At 52.6% G+C, this 17,795-nt stretch overlaps 1 protein-coding gene across 14 annotated transcripts in view; it reads left to right on the top strand.

Annotated features, from left to right (window-relative positions):
• Positions 1–16,547, top strand: part of CELF4 (CUGBP Elav-like family member 4) — a 298,375-nt gene extending 281,828 nt beyond the window's left edge. For 8 of the 14 annotated variants that reach the window (XM_068563855.1, XM_068563852.1, XM_068563851.1 and 5 more), the window contains exons 11-14: positions 1,450–1,533; positions 6,086–6,164; positions 6,622–6,793; positions 15,290–16,547. In XM_068563855.1, coding sequence (XP_068419956.1) covers positions 1,450–1,533; positions 6,086–6,164; positions 6,622–6,793; positions 15,290–15,316 — 362 coding nt within the window. In that variant the 3' untranslated portion in view covers positions 15,317–16,547. Of the gene's footprint in view, positions 1–1,449; positions 1,534–6,085; positions 6,165–6,621; positions 6,794–13,227; positions 13,282–15,289 lie in introns of those variants that run through there. The other 6 variants (XM_068563854.1, XM_068563849.1, XM_068563845.1 and 3 more) reach the window with 3 other exon arrangements.
• Positions 16,548–17,795: the final 1,248 nt, after the last annotated feature.

The raw sequence follows: 17,795 nt of genomic DNA, 5'->3' as shown, positions 1-17,795 counted from the left end.
TGATGATTTGCTTCAGAACCAGGTTATCTGGCAGCCTCACGCGTCCCAGAGAACCAGGGTGCTGGCTGTGAAAGCCACACGGCAGCCCACGTCGGTGCCTTACAGTCTTCACTTTTAAGCTCCTGCCTAGTTTCTACCAGCCTGTGATCAGAACCTCGTTCTTATCCAACTCTTAGCAAGTGCAGCTGTTTCCTCTGCATGTCCTCCATAGGCTGGAAACAAACATTGAAATGTCCACACTTTAAAAGGTTATCTGTGGCATACTCTATTTTAGATGGCAGGAAAAAAACGTAGGAGCTTGGAGAGATTTCCCATTCAAAGAGTTAAAATTGAGCATTTTGGTCATTTAAAAAGAAACATGTGAGTCTTTAGCTATCTGCAAATTTCAGAAATCCAAAGACCTCAGCGGGGTTCAGGGTTTCTGGGGCACTGAGATGAATGATAGGTAGGTAGAGAGAGAGGAGGGCACAGACTATGGAGGCAGACAGCCTGGGTCTGGGTTCATATCCTGGCTCCATTGCCTACTAGCTATGTGACTTGGCAGGTGACTTAACTTCTCTGGCCTCAGTTTTCTCTTCTGTGAAGTGGGAATGACAACAGCCTCAGGGCTGCTGTAAGGATTAAGTGAATTAACATTCAAGTAAAGTGTGTAGAGCAGCCTGGCATGTAATTCATGCTACAGAAGTGGCAGGGCTGTTACTGCTGTAATGAAACGGGAAGCCTTTTATACCATAAGGCTCGTGGTACCCTGGCTTGTGGGTATCCCATCACGGATCCTTGCAGTGAAGCCCCTTCTGCTCACCCAGCTTGCTGGAGGAGGTGGGATCAACCTTGGTTTCCACCTCCAAGATCAGGGCTGACTTTAAGGTTCGGGGCAGCAGAGGGTAGGGCCGTTGGGGACCAGATGGAAAGCAGTGGCTGCTGTCCACGAGGAGGATGGGGATTCCAGGCCCCAGAGTCCTGCCTGTAGGGGCTGAAGTGAGGCTTCCAGAGACCCCAGCACCACAGGCACGGCTGCCCCAGGGCAGTTCCCTCCGACGTCCCCTGAGCAGGGGCCCGGCAGGTCTCCCTACCCCTGCCTCTTCTCAGCATCTCCCCTCCATGACTGATCAGGCCTTGGCACGTTCACCCCATTCACTGGTTGACTCCACCCCTGGAGCCCTAGAGTTGCAAGGCACCCTGTTATGGATCCATTTTGCAGAAACGGTCACTGAGGCGCAGAGAGGTTCAGTGACTTGCCAAGGGCAGAGCGGAGACCAGAGTTCAGACCCGGGGCTCAGCAGCGCCCCCTTTTCCGTGGCCACTTTTGGATCTTGAATGAGACTCCCCCTCCTAACCTCACCCCCACCCCTCCCTGCTGCCGCTGCCTAACTCGCTCACCTCTCCTCTGTCTCTCTCTTCCCCCACCCCGCCATCCCTCCTCCCCCGCCCCCCCCCCCCTCACCGCAGGGCCCGAGGGCTGTAACCTGTTCATCTACCATCTGCCCCAGGAGTTTGGGGACGCTGAGCTGATGCAGATGTTCCTCCCTTTCGGTAATGTCATCTCCTCGAAAGTGTTTGTGGATCGGGCGACTAACCAAAGTAAATGCTTTGGTGGGTAAAGATAACAAACCAACTTCACCTAGGACAGGGTGGTGCTTGCACCAATTTACCGGTGTCCGACTGCGTTTAACCTGCTCCTTCACATCGGCCCCCACCCCCAAGTGCTCCCTGTGCCCGGCCTCCAGCCTCCACCTCTCACCCCTCTTCTCTCTTCTGTTCTTTTCGTTTCTTGGCTTTCTCTGCCCACCCCCCCGCCCCATCCAGCCCCCCTACCTCCTGTCCTGGTCCAAGAGATAGTCTCTCCTCCCAGGCAAAAAGTTCCATTCCCAACGACTGAGAAGGGGAAGGGACCCACCTTGGGCAGGGGTGGAAGGGCAGGGAGCAGAGCCTGGCAACACCCATTCTCCCAGCGCCCCTCTCCTCTCAAGGTCACAGTGGCCCCGGGGTAAAAGCCAAGCATGATCCTTGGGGTGGGAGGTCCGCCCAGCCGAGGCCCCTACCCTGCCGGCCCCTTGGCCTCCTCTGTCCATCTCTCTGTCCTGCCCCTGCCCCCCTTCTCTGTCTACCCTGCTCTTTGCTCCCCTCTTGCCATCCATTGAACCCTCCTCCCCCTACCCACCCCCTCAGGCCACCAGAGCCAAATTGTTGAGGAATCAGGAAGAGGAAACTGGTTCCTGCCCTCGGGAAGCCTCAGGTCTGAGCTTAGATGAAAATCACATCTATTCAACAGCAGTGAAATCTGCGAGGCACCAAGTAATGGAGGAAGGAGAAAGGCAGGTGGATGCAAATAGACAAAAAGGAAGGGGAGGAAATTCCAGGCAGCGGGAATAGAATGGATGGGGGCATGGGGGCTGGGATAAGAAGAGTCAAAGGTCAGTGAATGAGGAAGCAGGAGGCTTTGGGGAGAAAGGAGGGTTCAGGGGAGACCAGCTGTGAGGGCGGGCCTGTGCTGGGGAGGGTTTCAACCATTCAGGTGAAGGTGCTTCATGTGGTGTGGTAGGTAGTGGAAGACGGTGGGAGTAACAGGATGAAGATACTTCTGGTAAATTCTCCTGGGCAGGGTGTTAGATAGGAGACAGAGGACTTGGGAGGATCTAGGAGTATGGTTGTCATATAAAACACAGGATGCCTGGTTAAATCAGAATTTTGGATAAACAATGGATACATTTTTAGCGTATGTATATTCCAAATATTACGTGTAATATGTCCCATGCAATATTGGGGATATACTTATACTAAAAAAGTAATTCATTGTTTATCTGAAATTCCAACTCAACTGGGCATCCTGAGTTTCAGTTTGCTTCCAACCTCCTGGGAACCCACCTCATCCCCACACCTCTCCACTCCTCTCCTCCTTAGCCCCTCTCCCACCTCTTCTGCCTCCATGGGAGCTTCTTTCTGGGGCCAGACGCACTCATGATTCCCCAAGGATTGAGGAGTCCAGTCCCCAGAGCTGAGTCAGCCAGAAGCTCAGAATCTCCAGGTTGACCCCCAGATTCTGGGGCTGTGAGGACAGAATAGGATCCTGCTTTGGCCAGGGAACCTGGGTGCCCCCCCTTGGGAGTGGGGAAGGGGAGAAGGTACAAAAATGCAGAAGCACCAGGAAGCACATGTTAAGGAGATTCCAGTTTGGAGACCAGCTTTCCAGGACCCGAAGGGCTTCAGGGTGGAAAGCATGTTCCCCAAGGCAGTCAAGATCTTTGCACATTGTCCTTTCCCCTCTGGCAGCTGCCACTGAAAATCTGTGGCATTTCAGTGGCACAGAGTTGCCCCAGCAGCTCATTTCTCTGGGGGATGGGAAAACAAGGCAAAAGGAAAAGACCAGTTTGCACCCCTCCACTGTTTGCTGTTTCTTCTGACGAATTACATTATGTATGTAAAAACGACAAACTGGAGATGAGCTGCTTTTGCTCTCTAAGTAAGCCTCAGATGTTCCATAAATCAGAAGAAAACTGTGAAGAGCCCAGAACATGCTGGGCCCCCGGGCTGGAGCGCGTCTGACTCCCTGCAGTCAGCCCCGGACTACCCTTGCCATTAGCTCGTTCAAGTTCTCCAGCAAAGACTTTGGCCCGGCTGCTTCTGGGAGTCCACCCCCACCTACCTCTACTCTGGCTCTTTCCTCTCTTCCTGGACAAACGTCTAGCGCTGAACATCCACTGGCCTTGAGAGAGGACAGGCTCCCACCAAGCTGGCGGGCCCAGTGGCTCCTCCTTCAACCTCTTGGGTTCCCTCCCTCGCTCTGGCTGCCGAGCCTGTGCAGCTGTCCCCAGCACGCACTCATGGGCAAGTTTACTCTCTGGGCCTCAGTGTCCTTATTTGTGGAATGGGGATTTCAGCAGTCAGCTCTCAGCGATGCTGTGAAGGTCACATGAGATGGTCCATGTGAGGGACCTGGCCAGAGTGGACCCTCAGGAGGTGCTAGGGTCCCCTTTATTCCCCAAAGGAAGGGCCGTTTTTCTGCACACGTGGTCCTCTGTTAAAGTGAACTCCTTAAAGGCCCCGCTTGCTCTTTATAAGCATAAACAGAATCTTTCAGAGGCCGTCGTGACCATGTGTGCAGCACAGATGGTTTCTGCATTGGAAGACGGGCTGGAGGGCCACCAGGAGGGCATCCTACCTGCACAGCCTCCCACGGTCTGGAAGGCAGGAACCTTCTTGGGAGTGGGAGGAATGGGGCAGGGGGCTCTGGGAGAAGGGACACAGCCCTGGAAACCGTGAACATGGGAGATGGTGCCTAGAGCCTTGCCGAGGGGGGGCCAGCAGGGGAGACGCTCCTTGCCCTGACTGCTAGCCAGTTAACAAAACTAGTTCAGGAAGAAAAGTTCCTTGAGCCCGGAATCCTTCCCAACCCCCAGGCTTCCAGAAACTCAACCTGAAGGCTGGGCTTCTTCCCTCCTCCAGGACCCTCTCTCTCCCTTTATGCCTCCACCCTAGACAGCATCTCCAGCCGATTTTATCTTTCTCCCATCTCTTCCCCACTTTGCTCATATTTGTTCTTTTGTGGGGGGGAACTGTCACCCACAGTTCGGCTATCTTGTCCCAGGAGGAAGAGAGGCTTTTAGTTTGCCCACCCTCTTTAGTCTGGGGGAGAGCAGTATAACAGATGCACCATTCACACATTTGAAAACTGCTCTGATTTAGTCATCAGAGAAGTTGGTGGGGAAGGGATGGGCCAGGAGGGCATGAGAGGGGGAGGTGGAAAGATGACTCACATTGCTTTCCAACTACGGATAATCAGAAATCTTTCCTATGTGTTTTCGCACATAGATTAATACATAATACATAGATGCTGGTTATGTTGCCCTGGGCCCATCTCTGACCAGTCTCATTCGAGCTCACATGCTGCCACTCTTGAGTACACTCGCATGCATGTACACACACCCCTCCCCATCTTTGATGATGCATGGCCTCAAGAGAAAATGCACACAAATGCAGGAAGGAGAAAGAGAAAAGAGGCCTGTGGAGGCAGTGTCTGGGGCGGAGGTAAAAGGGCCACCACACGGGGCGAGTAAGGGAGGGGTCACAGGCAGGCCCAAGGTACCACAGACGATTAACCAAGAAAGCAGCTTTCTACTTCAACGGAGTCTGTACACCTCTCCCTTATATATCTAATGGCCATTTGGAGACGAGCACCCCAAGTGAAGCGCATTTGCAGAATGGCCTGGGAACTTCGCCAAGCTTAGTTTCATATATTTTGCAGGATCTAAGTCCGTTTTACAGGAGAAAAGGCCTCTAAAGTCAAATAAATTCCAGGAAATACTAGGTTAAACAAAGCCATAAAGAAGAGAGAAGTTGGGGTGGGAGAGGGATGTTTTTATTTGTTAATGTGCCATGAACTGTCCCAGAGGGGCCTGGCTGTAAACTTGCTTGACCACCGAAGGCCCTTTCTCAGGGAGCACCTTTTAGGGCCATTTTTGGGAAATGCTGATGTAGTGTAGTCTATAAGGAGATGCATTCGAAGTTCCAAAAGGTGACTTCTAAATCAGCTTTGGGAACCTAATCCATTCCCACCTGGGAACTGCTTGTTTCAGAAGGTGACTGGGAGCCATGGATGGTTCTATATCCTGTCCTGGGATGTTGGGAGGAGTGAACACGTGAAAAGCACGTTTCCAGTCTGTAGTAAACGGAGAAGGCGCTCAGCTAACTTTCGCTAATAGGGTCAATTTGTACTATTATTGTTATACCATTATTAGTGTTACGAGGGATTCACAGGGGACACGTCAGTGGGCGCCTGCTTAGTCCGGGGCAAGAGCCCCTGCTCCCAGGGTGGAGTTTTACTAAATAAAAGGATGGTGCAGACGGCCCCTGGAAGCGAGGTGGCTGGTTAATGTGAGCCGGTGTGGACTGGCCCCGGTGGCCACCGGGAGCCTGGCTGGGGGCAGCCTCGGCAGGGACGGAGCGGGAGGAGGGGCGGCGGGGACCCTGCCTCTGCCCTGCCCCGCGGCCGGGCGGCGCTCGCGAGGGGGGCGGCCGGAATCGGCGGCGGCGAAGTTCGCTCCGTGGCGCCTCCCCTCCCTCCCCTCGCACTCCTCTCTCTCCCTAGGCCGGCACCCCGTGCCCTCCCGCTGCCAGGCCCCCTCCTGTCAGGGAGGACAGTGTCCAATAAACTCCTCCACCCGCAGGTGTGTCCGCCCTCTCCCACCGCAGGCAGGGGCTGAGGTGCCGGGGCCGGCGCGGGTGGGGGGCGGGCGCCTCTCCGAGCCCCGCCGCGCCGCGGGCGCCCCGCCTGGGGGAGAGGGCGCGCGGGACAGCGGCGCCGCCCAGAGCCGAGGTGGAGCGGGGGCGGCCCGGCCCGGGGCCGCGCGGGTCGGGGAGCCGGGAGCCTCGGCAGCGCCCGCCGCGGCAGGGGCCGCAAGCACGCGGGCTGTGGGGGGCACTAGGCCGGGACGGGGGCGGGGCCCCGAGGGGGAGGAGCCTTGAGCCCCGCCCCCTCCCGGAGGCGCGGCGGGAGCGGGGAGACACCGCCGCCCGCCCCGCCCCGCCCCATCCTCGGCCCCCACGGACCTTCTCCGCACCCGCCCCCTCCCGGCCGGGGCGGCCCCGTGGAAACCCAGGCCCTCGTCCCTCGTGTCTCGCCAGGCTTCGTGAGCTTCGACAACCCGGCCAGCGCGCAGACCGCCATCCAGGCCATGAACGGCTTCCAGATCGGCATGAAGAGGCTCAAGGTGCAGCTGAAGCGGCCCAAAGACGCCAATCGCCCGTACTGAGTGCAGGCGGGAGCGTCCCCCGGGGGAGACCAGGACTCGCACAGGTAACCGGGGTCGGCCGGGGCGCGGGGACGGGGGGTTGGGGAGGTTGATACCGGACGGACCCGCCGCCTCCCCTGGCCTCTGTGGGCCGGACGGAGCCTCGCTGTGCCTTGGACCCGCTGCGCCCGGCTCGACCTGCTCCTTGCCCGGTGCTTAGGGGGCAGGCGCAGAGCTGTGGTCACCCCGTCAGAAATGGGTATGACCATCCCCCTGCCGCAGAGCCAAGAGGAGCAGGAGTGAGGGAACCGGTCTGAGAAGGTCTACACCGGCAATTTCGTTTGCCAGAAAACCCAGGGGTGAGCAGATGGCAAGCTCAGGGCTGGGAGAGTTTGGGGGAGGAGTAGCCCCTGTGGGGAGCTGTAGGCCTGTGCTGGGACCTTCTCCCAGACTCCCTGGCTCTCCCCTCCCCAGCTCTCTTGCCTGAAGGGCTGGTGGCTTTTAGACACTTGACCCCTTCACCCCTTCAGTTCCCCGCAGCTCAGTCTGGAGAGGAGGGACAGGACTTTTCAAAGGGAACTTTACCAAAAAACAAAACAGGATGGGACAGAAGCTGAGGAGGGTGATGGTATGGGACTGGGGCCACTTACCCCGCCCTCTTTACAGAGGCCATGATGAGTGGGCAGGTGTCACCTTTCCCTTCTCTGTCTGGGTCCTGCCTTACAGCCGAAGGCACAGTCGGCCACTCCTCTTCCAGGCCACGTGCTCCCCTGGGTGAAGCAGCTTCCTGGGGAAGGGGGGAGGGAGGAGATGTGCCTGGCCATCAAAAGTCCACCCCCAGCCTGGTTTCTCCCAGTGAGGTGCGCTCCTGCCGTCCCAGCTCGTTCACAGTTCAGGGCCAGGCTGCCCAGGCCTCCACTGCTTCAGCAGTACAGTGTGCCAGGTACTGTTAGGTACTCAGCATGAGTAAGACTAATCAGAATCCTTGTCCTTAGCAGGGGAGGCAGACAACAAACAAGGACATAGGATCAAAGAGTAAATTATATAGTGTGTCAGAATTGTTGGTTACAGTTAAATCAGGTAGTCAGGGTAGGCCTTGCTGAGGAAGTGACATTTGAGCAAAGGTTTGAAGAAGGGGCGGCAGGGAGCCACGCCAGGGTTTGGCTGTTCCCTTGGTCCTCACGCCGAGGGAACAGCCAGTGTACAGGCTCCAAGGTGTGGGCAATGTGGTGTGTTCAAGGACCAGCAGGAGGCCACGTTGACTGGAGGAGAGCGAGCACGGTGGGGTGTAGTGGAAAAGGAGATCCCAGAGGTGAGGAGGGCCACCTCGTGTAGGACCCACAAGCCATTGCATGGACTTTGGCCTCTCCTCGGAAATGCGGGGCTGCGGGGGAGCCATTGGAGAGCTCTGCACAAAAGAGTGAGGTGATTAACTTGCATTTCAGGAGGCTCGCTGGCTGCCGTGTTGATAGTCGTAGGGCCCAAAGCAGAGGTCTAGCGCCGGGACCGCTCAGTCCAGGGCGACAGCAGTCGATGTGGTGTGAGGGAGTTGGTGCTGTTTGTAAGGAATTAGAGGGGATGTGAGAGAAAGAGGCGTCAAGGATGACGCTTGGCTTTTGGCCCGAGTAACTGGAAGAGTAGAGTTGTCGTGGTCTGAGATGGAGAGGGGTTGGGAGAAGGGTGAGGCACGTGACAGTTACACATCCGAGTGGAGGGTCAGTCTGGAGTTTGAGAGGGAGGTTTCCAGCTTCCCAGTCTCCTCTCAAATCCCACCGCTGCCAGCAGGACCCCCTTCATCCACCCAGGAGCAGCCACACTCACCTTCTCTCGAAGAGGGTGCTTGAGGCTCTACTCGCCGCGAAGCGAGCAGCGTCCACCTCTCGTGCTTCCTCAGTTCCGGCCCCTGTCCGTCTTTGGTCTGTGTGAAATGCACACGCACATGTTCATTCAGAGCGTGGGCACTTTCCTGTGCCAGATGCTGGCTCAGTGCCCGGGATGCCGAGAGGCATGGTCACCGTGCTGCCCGCGTGGAGCTTCCAGCTCTGTGCTCGCACAGACACGGTGGCAGCCAGCCAATGGGTGCATTTCCATAGGAGGGGAGGGACGGTGCAGTGAAAGCAGCCCTTTCGTGACATGGAGCACTTTTTCTTAAACACGCTTAGCTCTGCCACTAAGGCATGACCTGGGTCAAGGTGCTTCCCCTCTTGGGCTTCCATTTCTTCAGTGATGAAACCCAGGCATTGGAGCCATCAGAGGACTTTTAAGGAGGTGGCATGCTCCAGTGTCATGCCCTGAGATTCTGAGGGGCCCCTGTGGGTGTGTTTTGTGGCTCCCCCCAAAACAGCCTGTCTTAGCCTCCTAGACCTTGATGCACCTAAAACCCCAAGAAAGGAGAGAACATCTAGGTCAGAGAAATTCCCAGATGAAGGGGTGAGGACGGCAGACTTGTGGTTTGGGACAGAAGGTAAGGAGTGGCCCTCAGGGTAGAACCAGTTAGCAGTCATGATTGGGGTGGGGGCTTGAGAGGAGTGGCTAAAAAAGCAGAGTGATTCTTCCACCAGGGAATACAAAGGCCAGAAAGATGAGAACCACAGACTTTCACACTGCGCTTACCACGCAAGAGACAGTTCTTGTAGGTGACAACTCTAAGACATAACTGTATACTTGTAGCTGCCTATAAGGTAGGTAGTGTTATTATTCCCATTTTATAGATGGAACACAGACAGATTAAGTCACTTGCTAATCAGCTACTGAGCAGTAGAGTCATGATTTGAAGGGGGGGGTGGTTACTTCCAGAGGCTGAGCTCTTAACCCCTTCAAGTAAGGAGAAAGATAAACCCCACTCTGCTATCTTCACCCCACCCCTCCTACCCCAGAGTGTCCTGAATATCAGAGGGGACACATCAGGACATCTCATTTCTCTGGGGTCAGCCATCTGACTAGCCCTGCACTAGGCAGTCTTCTAAAAAACTGTGAGCTCGCGTAGCTCCTACAGTAAAGTTGACCTTTCAGCTCCATTCACAGGATTTTAACAAACGGTGCATTCAGGTTCCCAACCCAAGACTGTTAGAGGCTGTAACAGAAGGCAGGTGCCATAGGGCCAGGCTTGGGGAGTGTAGTGGGCGGTGGCTGCTGCCAGTAAGGGAGGGAGGAAACAGCACGCAAAAGCAACTTAAAAACTGCATGATTTTAGAGGCCAGCAAAGGATGTTTACAGATGATGAGTCCTAGTTGCTCAGAAGGGCGGGAGGGGCCATAGTTAGGTGTGAAGAGGCACGGGGAGGGTGGTCTCAGGGCCAGTGGTAAAGACAGAAGGCAAATAGGTGGCCAGGTCAGAATTGGAGTGAGGGGGTTCTGGGGAAGGAGAGGGCCCCTGGCAGGGCAGCCGTGGGGAGGGGGCGTGTGGTTGGGCTTTGGTTCCATAAAATGAGGCCTGGGTAGGGTGGGGTCTGCGCACCCTGATGGATGGGAGTGTGGGTTCCTGGCTTCATTGCTGCCCCTGCCCCCCATCTTGCGCTAAGATGGGAGTTTCTCCCAGAAATCTTTACGGGGAAACTAAGAGGAAGGAAACAAAGGCAGGGAAAGTGGGCACAAACACGAACGTGGCCAGGTCCAGGCAGACACCCAAGTCCCTTGTTCCACCTCTGGGCCCAAGCTGAGGGTGGGCGCGCAGGCATCCGGCTTTTTGGAGGGAGAGCCCTCTGAGTGGCGTGTCTGACTCCCTGGGAGCCCCGTTTCTTCTGGCCCCTGGGCTTTGGTTCTGAGTGTGCTTCTGCACAGCGTCTGCTCTGAGCTTTGCAGGCACGGGTGCTTCGGGTCAGACCTGCCCAGTGCTGGGCTGTGGCTTTGGGCCTGGGCCTTCTCTGGCTAGAGGCCAGCTGTGTTTAGGACCTGGCATCTGAATTGGCTCAGCTTGACCATAATTTCCTCACCCAGGTCATGAGGTGGGGCTTCCCAGTCCTGATTCAAGCTCCCCTGCGCCGGTCAGTGACTCTGCTGCCACCTCTAGGGCTGTGTTCGGAGAGGCTCTTCCAGAGGGTGGCCAGGCAGGGGTCACTGCTCCCTAATGAAGAAAGTGGTCAGCAGTGCATGGGTAGGACCCCAGGGAGCCTCCTTAGCGGCTGAGCGAGTTTAAGAGAGTGTTTGTGTGCTGGGGGCCAAGTGTGTGTGAGAGATGAGTGTGTACGAGAAGGTTCCCTAGATGGAGATTTGGGGAGGGGCTGTGTGATATTCAGGCTTGAATCCCCAGCACTGGGCAGTGCCAGACACTGAAGGGTGGCTGGAGGAAAGCTGGCAGCCGGCAAAGGAGCACAGTAGGGTGGGGAGGAGTGGGCGTCCCAGGACTGGGTGCAGGTGTCCCTGGGTTCCCATGGCTGACACCTGACGGCACTGCCCTCCACGCCGTGAGGCTTTCGGGATCTTAGTTCCCCCGCCAGGGATTGAACCCGGGCCCTCAGCAGTGAGGGCACAGTCCTAACCACTGGGCCGCTGGGGAATTCCCCCCTCCTCAGTTCTTAGGCCTCTTCTCCCACCCCAAGGGCCCGCCAGTTGGCTCTCCTGGGTGGTGGGTCTAAGGGCTTTCTTTCTGGAGGGGCTGGAGATGCAGGTGGGCCTTGGTGGGCCCTGGTCTTGGTGAGGGAGATCTGCTGTGGGAAGAGCAGGACGGGCAGGCAGGGCAGGGCTCTGTGGAGGAAGAGGGGCGGGGGGCTCTTCTGAGAAGGCAGAGCTGGAGGCGGGGTTCAGGCTTAAAATAGTCACCTCTCAGCTGTTTTGCATCTTATCCACAGTGACATGTCATGATCTCAGGCTTCCCTTCCACACTCCCTGAAGGAAAACACAAAGCTGAGAGTGGAAGCCGCTGCGTGTAGAAGCCCGGTGCATCGGAAACCCCTGCAGACTCTGCAAGCCTGGTGCACAGACCCGGGTGCTGCAGGGGAGCAGGGACTGGGAAGTGAGCTCAGGGGTAACCGTGAGGAGGGCGTAGGGCTGGGGGCCCCCAGCGCCCTGGGTGGGGGCAGAGGACCCCAAATGGTGAAGCGTGCTCAAGACAACTCAAAACGGAATAATTGGATAATGCTTGACAGAGAAGGGAGCTCAGCCTCCACCAGTTAGGGCGCCATCAGTGAAGAAGGCAGGTCGGGGCTTGTGAGATGGGTCAGTCTAGAAAGCTGTATGTGGAGGGGTATAGGGTATGAAGGAATGGAGAAGGGGGAGGTGGAGTGGGGGAGGGCAGCAGGGCACAAGTGACAGCAGCAGAGACTGGGGAAACAGGGCCATAGCCTGCCCCTCTCCAGTGGAGTCTCCTGTTGGCATATGACCAGCCCTGCAGGGCACCCCAGTCTTCCACGTGTCCATTTCCTGGGTCAGAGCTGCAGAGCCGTCTAAAGGCTTCACGTGCCAGGAAGCAGCCTTGCTTTGGCCACGTGGGCCACCTTGAGAGCAAAGCAGAGAGAGTAAGGCGATCATGAAATAAAATCAGTTGTGCCAGGATGTGTCTGTAGAATTCTGAGAGCGTTGATGTGATTTACTCTAAATCTCAGAACTACAGGTGTTCATTTTCTGAAGGTTCTGAGGAAAGAGGGTTGAGGCAGAGTGGACGGGGAGAGGCTCACGACCTCATGCAGTGGGTGCTCTTTTAGTGGAGATGCCCTTCTCTGGGGATGGCGGCCACGGCGGGACGGGACAGGGCGGGAGGGCTGAGTTGCTGTCTGCGTTGACTGTACTGGGCAGCAGGGTGTTTCGTGGATGGACCCCATGGCTACAGCAGTCGCCTTAATCAGCCTCTGACCCACCGGCAAATCGGGGCCACCCTGTCAGGCTCCCCCTGCTGGTCCACAGGCTGAAGCCACAGAGGGCCGGGGAGGCGAGGAGAGCTCGGCACCTGGGGGAGAGAGAAAGAATCAAGGGTGGTCAGAGGCAGGGAGCGTGCTCCCTGATCTGCTTGCCGGCCAAGGTGGTTTGAGGGGCTGTTTTATTTTTTTCTGGCCCCCTCACCAAACTGCCTACACCCTCCCTCCTCTTCCCAGCGCATGATGGATGCCCTTAGTGGCCCTGTGTGAGGTTCTGCTACTGTTCACGGTGTATCACGTGTCTGCACAAACAACCGTGTGTGCGTGTGTGTGTGCGTGAGTGTGTGTGTGTTGACGTGCCCATGTTGTTTGTCTGCCAGCTTCCTCCATCCTTTGAGTTTTTTTCAGTTCTCTTATGATTTGACTGCTGTTCTCTCATTAGAGCTTTTAGATTGATGCTGTGGTCTGGTGCTGTATAAATATTTTTCCTTTTAATTTTGTTTTAACTTCTTCCTTGCCCTTCTTCACCCTCAACCCGACTCTCCCTGTCCCACCCTCCACACTCCCCGACCCAACCCGCCCCTCCTCCTCCTCCCCCCTTGCCCACACTCTCTTGTCCTCTCTCTCTTTCTCTCTCTCTCTACATATATAAATATATATATAAATCTTTTCTTCTTTTGTCATTCAATCAAATTCCAACAACCCAACCAGGGCCAGTCAAATCCACCACAGTCTCGCGCTGAGCTAGGAATAAAGTTCACGTAATCACATGAGAGTGGAGAAAACAGTCCCCCATCCGTAAGTTCAAATCAACTCAAAGTTCACAGTGTGACATGATGGCGTCATGTAACAAGGCTAAGAATCGGTTGCATGACAATTGCCGTCAAGTTTCGTGGAGGTGCTGTGATTGGAGCGTTTTTCTTGGATGTTGTATCAGTTGATGATTGGCCAGTCATGATCACACGTGCATTTTCTTGACTTTTGTGCTGCCACAATCTTTTTTGCTGTGCTCATTTTCGTTTCGTTCTTGGTGCTTGCAGTGGTTTTACTTTCTGTTGTTTGGTTTTTCTTGTTCAGCGTTTTTTATGCTTCTCTAGATGTCACATAGAGAAAAAAAACAAAAGAACAAAAAAATAGTAAAAATAAAGATGAATTCCCGAATTATCGGATATGGGATCATTTAACTGTGCAAACCATTATTTTTTTATCTTAAAAATGAGGAAAACATCTTAAAAGTATCTATGCGTGGTTGATTTACTTGCACTTGAAAATATTGTGATTTTATTTTTTTCTAGAAATTTGGGGGCCTTTTTCAATTGACACTTTCCTGGGTCTGGTCTTTTTCCAGTTAGGCTATTTTAAATCTCACTTCAAAAGGAAAAACAAAAAGAAAAAAACAAAAACAAAATCTCTACAGTAACAGAATAATAAAAAAAAAAATTCTAAACCAAAAAACTAGAGTTCAAAGCCCGGGGCCTCTGAGAGAGAGCCCGGTAGCAATTGTAAGGTTTGTATTGTAGCCACTTCTGCTAAATTAAATGTGGGGAGGGAGGTGGGGGCCTGGGAGTTGGGAGGGCTTTTTGGTTGGTTTGGAAAAAACAGTACTGACAAAAGCAAAATGCACCTTTTTGTTTACAACTGAAAAAGGGTCCTTGACAAGTGTTTTTTAATTTTATTATTATTTTATTTGGTGTTGTAATTGTTTAGATTGCTGTGTACGGTTTGCTGTTTGTTGAATCAACAGTGTGAAAAACCTGCCAGCATGGATTGATATACGCATGACGTTGTCCCCTCAACTGGGGGCTTTGCAGTTCTAACTCTCTTAATGTAACCAGTCACCCCCATGTATAAGTGGAAGCTGCTTGCTAGAATGGAGACGAGTCTCATTTGTTAATTCACAATGATTAAGCATTTTCCTTCTGATTCTAGTCGGATCATGATTTTTTTTCCTTGAAATGCAAAACAAAACACCAAAAAGCCACCATTCAAAACAAAATCAAGAATTGTCTGAGTTAATTTAACTTTGATGATTAAATCCGTTCTAACTTCTTTTAGGTTCTCCCCATCCACTTCCTCGAAGTGCTGAATTTCCTCTAAATTCCCTGGCATGTATGAGAAAAATATTATGTGTGTGTGTGTGTGTGTATGTGTGTATCTATGCATATACATACACACATATCCATGTATATCCACATATGTGCAGGTGAATATATTCTACACATATATCCAGATATACATATATATACATAGCCTCGCAAATAGTGACCTTGGGAAAGAGGTGGTTGGCTTGGAAACTGGGCAAGAATTCTGCAAAATGCATGTCACGGATCTTGGGGGGGAGTGGGCTGGGCTGCTAGATTTTTGCTATCTTGTTTGCTAGGCTTCTGTATACATATTGTATCTGGGCTAGATCCCTTAGAGATCAGTTTAATGATGAATTCATATCCCACAGTCCCAAATTCTTCCATTAGATCTAGCCGTCCCCCAATCCAGAACTCTAAAGGAACCCAAATCAAAAACCCTCTCCCAGCAACCAAACCTCAGCTACAACCATCACCACTAGACCTCCCAGTGGTTTCTTACTCTGAATAGAAGAGTCGATTTCTTTTTTAATGTATCATGATCATGACTAATTCTCATACTGGTCTCTTCCCCCTCTCCCGCTGTCCCCCAGAGCTCCCGCCCTAACCCCCGAGGCAGGTTCCTTTTGGTGTTTGGATGCATTTTGTGTTTCCTCTCTTGGCTTAATCAGCCCTGATTTTCTTCATTTTAGGGCAGGATGCTGAACGGGCTACATTAAAAAACAAACCTCTCTCTATATATATTTATAAATGAGAACTGTTGGATGACACCTTTGACATATCAGCCAATATCAATCAAGCTGAAGACTCCAGACACTCTCTGTGACTGTCACATTTCTTCAAGGAAAGTATAGCGTCTATGGAGTTCAGAGGGCACGTGTTTGGGGGAAAAATATATATGACATAAAGAAGAAGAAGATGAAGAAAAACGAGAAAAAAAAAAGGCAACTTTAAAACAAAATAACTTGCGACAAGGTGGGGAGGCTGCAGGGCTGGGAACTGGGAAGGGCCGCTGCTTCCCGATCCCTGGGGCTTTTCCAGCCCATGGGCGCCTGAGGCAGGCTGGGGCAAGCGGTGTGTCTGGTGGGGCCTGGTCCCCAGGGGGGCGGCTGGGAGGCCGCCACTGATCATCTCTATCTGTCATTCCTTTAGCTATTTAGGGACCAAAGGACCAAACTTTTTATTGCAGATGTGTAGCTCTAGGTCAAATAGAGGGGGAACGGAGGAGAACCTCCTTCCTGCCTCATGGCTGTTCTTGAAACAGCTTAGAGCGATTCTATGAAAAATGTAATTAAAAAAAAAAAAACAAAAAAACACACAAAAAACAAAAAAAAGAAAAATAATGCTTCAATGCTTTTAAAATAGCAAGATAATAGTTCTTTGATACTTTGAGAGGCGCTTTGATTACTGTCATTCAAGTCTATGACACTTTCATATGGTTTTCTGTATTATATGTCTGGATGGAGCTGTTAAGATGAACAAATTGGTGGATATTCGGGGAAAGTAACAAAATATGAAAACTCATTAACCGTGAAGTGTGAGAAAAGGAGGGGAAAAAAAGGGACTGACGAGGCAAGATAATTGTTGTGAAAAGTCTGTAAATGCTTCTAACTCTTCCCCCTCTTAAAATCATAATAGTTGTACAGAATTTTAAAAAGGAGAAGTTTAAAATACCTATATAATAGAAGAAAAATTAGAGGAAAGCAAAAAAAAAAAAAAAAAAAAAAACCTATAGAAGTTAGCATTACTGCTAAAATCCCAGATGTTGTAGGACTGTACTTTTGTAGAGTTTAGACTGAGCATCAATCCCTTCTCCCCGCGAGTGCTGTTGGACGCCGTTGACCCCGAGGGCCAGGCCGGACCCGCGCAGACCTGTGGGCCCCTGGCTGCCCACCTCCGGTGGAGGCCGCGCCTCTGGCAGGAAGGCCCGCCGCCGCCGCCGCCGCCGCCGCCGCCGCCGCCGCCGCCACCGCCGCCGCCACCGCCACCGCCCTCGCCTCGCTTTGCTCCGGGAGCTGCGCGCGCTCGCCCGCTCTCCGCAAGCCCTCGACACCTCTGCTTCACTCGCCTTCCATGCTTGCTCCAGAGACTTTCCGGGCAAGGGAGACCTGGGAACTTTCATCTTAAAACAACTAAACAACACACACACACACAAAAACCTTAAACAAGAGAGAGAAAAAAAAAAAAAAAAAACAATCTTTGAAGAATTTCTGAAACTGTTTACAAGGAATTTTGAAAAACAGGGATGTTTAAATGATGCCGGCTCTGTTTTTCTGTAAATAAATTTGCATATTTTGTAGGACTTTTAATTGTAATGATAGAGAAAAAAACAAGGAAAACTATTTAATGAAAGCACGATATTTATCTTTGGTAAATGACTTTAGAGCAGTTAAAAAAGACATTGCTTAAAAAAACTCAGAATCAGAAAAAAACACTGAATTATTTAAGAACACATATATTTTAAAGTATAACATATTTATTATAATTTATTTGCACCGTTGGGAAGACTTGCTTTGGCTTTCCACCTTGATGCCCTCCTCACTGATGTCCTGTTCATCTGGAGGCTGGGGGGCCCTCGGACCTACCATGTTTTTTTCTTTTTTGCTTTAGAAGAACATCTATCTGGTTCCTCTCAGGCCTTCTGCCTTTCCTTTCTTTCTATTTTGTTGGGTAATTATTATTTTTAAAATTTTCTTTTTCTTTTTCTTGGCTCCTCCTTTTAGGATGTCCAGATGTTGTAAAAAAAAAAAAAAAAACGAAAAAAACAAAACAGCTGCAGTTCAGTACAACTGCTCTTTTCACACTCAACTCCCTAAAACTCCTTGTAACCTTCTGTAACTATTGGATGACGCTTTCTCCAGCTTAGCCCTAAATAAAGCACAGTTTAAAAAAAAAAAAACCTTTTCGGTGGTGGTCTGTGGTTCATGGAATCTGGCCAGCCGTGCCTCTGGGGCCTAGGGCTGGCCCACTGGAAGCAGCTTTGGTCCTTCCCTCCGTGGAATCTGTCTGCTACCTGAACCCTCTAGAAAAATCTCTCTCGACCGGTGTGTGCCTCTGAAAGTCTCCACTGCAAGCCCCTCCCTAGGTTCCTGGGCAGGGATGGCCACAGTGCCCAAACCTGACAAGAAGTCCCCCTTTCCTCCCAGACAGGGGGAAAAGCAAGCCACCAGACTGGAGCTGGGGTGGGGACGAAGTGCT

Source organism: Eschrichtius robustus, chromosome 14 (genome assembly GCF_028021215.1).
Source record: "Eschrichtius robustus isolate mEscRob2 chromosome 14, mEscRob2.pri, whole genome shotgun sequence".
In the NCBI taxonomy this organism is placed as follows: domain Eukaryota; kingdom Metazoa; phylum Chordata; class Mammalia; order Artiodactyla; family Eschrichtiidae; genus Eschrichtius; species Eschrichtius robustus.
The sequence above is the reverse complement of the archived record's forward strand: the minus strand, read 5'-3'. Positions and strand labels throughout refer to the sequence as shown.